Raw genomic sequence first — 4,544 nt, 5'->3', positions numbered from 1 at the left:
AGTTTTCGGGTTACAGCCGAGTGTACATGAACCTACAGGGTCGCACGTTTAATGGGCCGGAATAAGGGGATTGGATGGAGATCCAATATGAGCTTAATTCGGATAGGGATCCGAACAGGAGTCCTACGGGTCTTGGAGGCCCGAGTGATGGATCCTATATATTCGTGAGGGGTGTGACCGGCGGATCATTGCATCACGTGAGAAACCCTAGCCGTCACTTCCCTCCCCGAGCAAAACCCTAGCCGCGCGCGGGTGCTAGCACATCTGCGCGTGGCGTTCCGTCCCTGTACGTGTGGATACCGGTAGAGGCGCCGCTGGTTTGCGTGCTGATCGGCGTGGGAGTACGGCGAGGAGAACGCACGAGGAGGAGAAGGTCGAGCCGGTGCGATCGACTACTTCCTCTACATCGACATGCGCTACTTCGCGAGAATTCATTCGAGTGGTAACGATCTATGATCAAATACTTGCATGGTTCCTGGTTTACGCGATAGAAAATTTTGATTTATGTTATCGTAGCCTACGCGTATCCCAACAAATGCTCCTCCTCCCCTAGTTTATCTGTAACATGGAGATCGAGCCAAACTGTCTAGAGTACTGTTCAACAGTACGGTAGTATTTACTACTGAAAACCGCAGCATCAATCTCATCCATCCATGTTTAATCTAACGGCTGAAAATGGCTAATGGTACAATATATAGTATCCATTCTAATGGCTGAACATTCTAGTCTCGATTGTAGAGGATACGTTCCCACAGACCGAGTAGTCCATTTATTTATTTGTTATCCTATCATTGTTAATCAAAGTCTGGAAGTGATTTAGTTCTATTGCTGTTAATCAGAATTTGAGAGTGATGATTTAGTTATAATTAGATCATATGATACAATTAAAGCTTGTTTTAACGTATGGATATTTTACTACTACTATCATCCCTAATATAAGATGCCTTTCATATCTAATATAAGACGCGCATTTATTTTCATCCCTAATATAAGACGCGCATGTATTTTAAGATTTAACTTGTAAAATATTGGACCAACATTTGAACAACATTAGCATAATACGTAGTATGAATTAAATTTTGTTGTTGAAAATAATATATCATTGAATTGATATTTGAATTTAGTTTCATGTAGTTATAATTTTGTTGCAACAATCTTTATAATATTTAAGAAATTATAAGTCAAAAATTTAAATATTTGATGAACATGTCTTATATTATGCGATGAAGAGAGTACTATTTATAAAACTTGTTCGAAACATAATCATATGGAATTTGTCATGATAAATTTCTTAATATTTTTTTAGGGGAAGGTCGGTTTTTAATCTATTAATCCATTAGATCATCTGCATGGGTTCTACTCACCAAGATCCTTTTGAGAACGAAAGAGTATCTCATCGCACGCAGTCCCCACCAAAAAAAAACACATGGTTTTGTGTACGAAATGCGATCTTATTACAAAGATTAAAGGCTGCATTTTTCGTTCTACATCCATCTCACGATCCTCCAATCCAAAGTTGCATTTTGATATTCACAGTGTATATTTACACATGCATTCACTCATCGAAAGTTCGAAACAAGGAAATAAAATTTATGAGAAAGGTCATCTTTTATAAGGCTTTATGAGCGGCCTGCAGTGACAATTTTTACATCAGCGGTGCTGTACGAACCACGTGCCTTAGCTACAGACTGCAGATTCTGAAGATGACCATACTGCGACCTGAGTGCGAAGTGCTACTAGATTACTGGTTACTCCTACAGTAGAGCCATGTTATTCCTGAAGCCTAACCTGAGTTTAGTGCTGGAATTATATCATAGGACTCTTAGATGGAGGCCAGGATATCCAGTTTCTGTCTTGTATTTGTCGAAAAGATCTTGCAAGGCCACAGTAAATTGTTCATGGACTTCATTTATCTGTCCACAATAACAAACATGCTTTCAGTAAAAAAACAAACATGCTTTAGCTAATTTGAATATTTGCCTTTTAAGCAGTGATAAAACTGGTTCATGCTATTGTGCTAAACCAATACTCCAAACTAATTAATTTTATTTATAGAAGAGAAAGCTCATGTGGCACATGAGGTAGACTGAACAGGGGCACCCTAGTTTTTTCCCAAATTATTTTCCAACAGATCTACAGAATAGTTTAGATCAGAAGGCATTTTTCACCTCATCAATGGTAGGCTGAGAATTTTTCTCAACCTCAATGGGTCTGCCAACAACTACATGCATGGGCGTTGGGAAAGGGATTGGTGTCCTGCATTTGAATGCGCAAGTAGGCCAAGTAGAATTATTAACGTAAGATAATAATATAACAAAAGGTGAACACATATGTAGATATGGAACTTATCAGGTCAAACAGGAAACAAGACGGTTTACCCGTATCTTCCCCAAAAGACAATGGGAGTAAATTTAATTGCTCTAGCAATTTTCACAAACAATTTGCCCTTCGGTCTCCACCACTTGTACGCGTAGCTCTAGCAAGAAGTTTGATAATCAGAAATAGGAATTTGCACATATGCATTTACTGATAGGGAATCAATGATGTAATAATAATACTATATATGAACTTGTAAGAAAGCAGTAATGCCATTTCATTGCATCTGGAGTTTCAAGACTAGCATAACTACATTCCCTTGTTTCTTCTGTAAACTTCATAAAGAAATAACAGATCCAAAATTATGGACCAGACTAATGCCGCTACCTGTCCGAAACAGAAAACGGGAACTAAAGGGCAGCCAGACTGCATAGCTATCTTGACAAACCCTTTCCTTGATTTCAAAAAGGCAATCTGTAAAAGACAAAGACAATGAACCTTTTGTAATTCTGTAAAGGATTTGCCTGAAAAAAAATTAGATAAGGAACTATAGCAGACATATATCAATAATATAGGAAAAAGAAATCATCGACAGAATGAATGCAAAGGCAAACCTCTGAATCATGATCCATATGAAGAATCTCTTGTACACCTCCAGGCACTATGATACAGCTATAACCAGCTCCGAGATATGACTGAAAATTCTTCCTCGTTGCAGGAATTAGTCCTAACCACGTCCATATTTGCCTCAGGAACGGTGTGTAGAACACCTTAAAAAATGCACCACAAACTAATCAGGAACACAGGGGCCACCAAATGTGTGGTGAATTCAGTTAACCTGTTGCATTGTGCTTCCTGGCAATTCCAGGGCCTTACCGCGCTGCTCGCGAGGACCTTAATTTTGGGTAGAGGCATGAACCCGACAAGATCAGCGAGCGCCGCGACTCCGATGGGCAGCACAGAATGTGGCTCAAAGCCGAACACTGCAGATACAGTACACCAACATCAGCACACCACAAACTGCATAACAGATTATCTGCTATCTGTTCCTCCCCCTCTTTCCCCTTTTGACATCATCATAAACAAAAAGGGGAACAGTGAGATCGACAGCTAGAGCCACAACTAACTAACTGGAGGAATCGATGACGATATATTAGCATCCACAAATAGAATCACCAAATTTGGGGCTCACCATATGCCCTGTTGGGATCGAAGCACTTGTAGTCCTCCACATGCAGACTAATCGGGAAGTAGCCCATCGCGTACCTGCATATGAACCTGCAGCACGGCACATGCTCCCGGTCAGTCCAGCATCCAAGAAAAAGATGAGAGAAATTTTCAGCAATTGGAGGGAAGGGGGCGACGTTCCTGGCGATCTTGCGGCCCAATTTGTCCTTGTCGTTGAGGGGGATGAGCATGAAGAGGAGCTGGAACGCCACAACCCTGCACCAAGAAAACGCTGATTCAGAGAAAAGCAGTGGAAAGGCGGCGAGTTTTTAACGAATCGGGAGGGAGGGAGGGGGGCGGACATGGCGGCGACGCGGAGGGGGAAGAGGAAGAGCGAGGCGAGGACGAGGAAGACGTTGAAGTGGATGCCGCCCAGCCACAGCGCGAGCGCCACCGTCGTGCGGGGCAGCGAGTAGTCCGCGCCGCGGAACACCGTCGCCCCGCCCTCCGCGACGACCCTCGCGGCCCCCATCGGGCTCTCCCCCGCCGCCGCCGCCGCCACCACGTCGTTGCCGTTCGCGCCCATGCCGCCGGGACGGACGAACAGTCGGCGGCAGGCAGAGGAGCAGGGCTGCCTCCCCTCCCTCTCTCTCCCTTTCCTTCCCGCGGAGGCAGGCGGCGTGGATGGATCAGACGATGGGCTGTTGCGTCAAGTTTGATGGCGTTCGGCTTCGGCGGGGGCGGCGTCCGATCTGATGCCGTTCGATGGCGTCGGGATACGCGAGCGCGACACGGTGCGGCTTGGATGGCGAGGCGAGGCGAGGCGAGGCGGCGGGGCGCGTCAAAGTCTTATGGGCGAAGCGATCCGTGTCGTGGCGAGGCGAGGGGCTGCGCGTGGCCTCGACGTGGCTGTCCGCGGACTGCCGCGCGGCGGAGGTTGTCGTCTGCAGCTGTGTGACGAGGACGGGTCTCCGGGACCCGGGATTGCTGTCAAACGCCTCCTTTAGAACAAAAGACTTTTAAAGGAAATTTGGAGAAATTTAATTCTACGGAAAAAATTT

General features: G+C 44.9%; 1 protein-coding gene across 1 annotated transcript; it reads right to left on the bottom strand.

Annotated features, from left to right (window-relative positions):
• Positions 1–1,589: 1,589 nt before the first annotated feature.
• LOC4340911 (diacylglycerol O-acyltransferase 2D) lies at positions 1,590–4,303 on the bottom strand. Its single transcript, XM_066311288.1, has 9 exons — positions 3,846–4,303; positions 3,688–3,759; positions 3,509–3,597; positions 3,193–3,299; positions 2,931–3,086; positions 2,704–2,790; positions 2,379–2,476; positions 2,169–2,256; positions 1,590–1,913 (listed from the first exon to the last, which is right to left on the bottom strand). The coding sequence occupies exons 1-9, from the start codon at positions 4,067–4,069 to the stop codon at positions 1,812–1,814; spliced, it is 1,023 nt and encodes a 340-aa protein (XP_066167385.1). The 5' UTR covers positions 4,070–4,303; the 3' UTR covers positions 1,590–1,811.
• Between the last annotated feature and the right edge of the window lie 241 nt (positions 4,304–4,544).

Source organism: Oryza sativa, chromosome 6, assembly GCF_034140825.1.
Source record: "Oryza sativa Japonica Group chromosome 6, ASM3414082v1".
NCBI classification, from domain to species: domain Eukaryota; kingdom Viridiplantae; phylum Streptophyta; class Magnoliopsida; order Poales; family Poaceae; genus Oryza; species Oryza sativa.
The sequence above is the reverse complement of the archived record's forward strand: the minus strand, read 5'-3'. Positions and strand labels throughout refer to the sequence as shown.

Bases quoted from the DNA above. Each gene is read 5' to 3' on its own strand.
- LOC4340911 (XM_066311288.1), bottom strand. From the start codon at position 4,069: ATGGGCGCGAACGGCAACGACGTGGTGGCGGCGGCGGCGGCGGGGGAG. The intron at 2,791-2,930 runs GTTTGCCTTTGC...TGTCTTTTACAG, and splicing joins ATATGGATCATGATTCAGAG to ATTGCCTTTTTGAAATCAAG. The intron at 1,914-2,168 runs GTGAAAAATGCC...TATTGTGGACAG, and splicing joins CTCAGCCTACCATTGATGAG to ATAAATGAAGTCCATGAACA.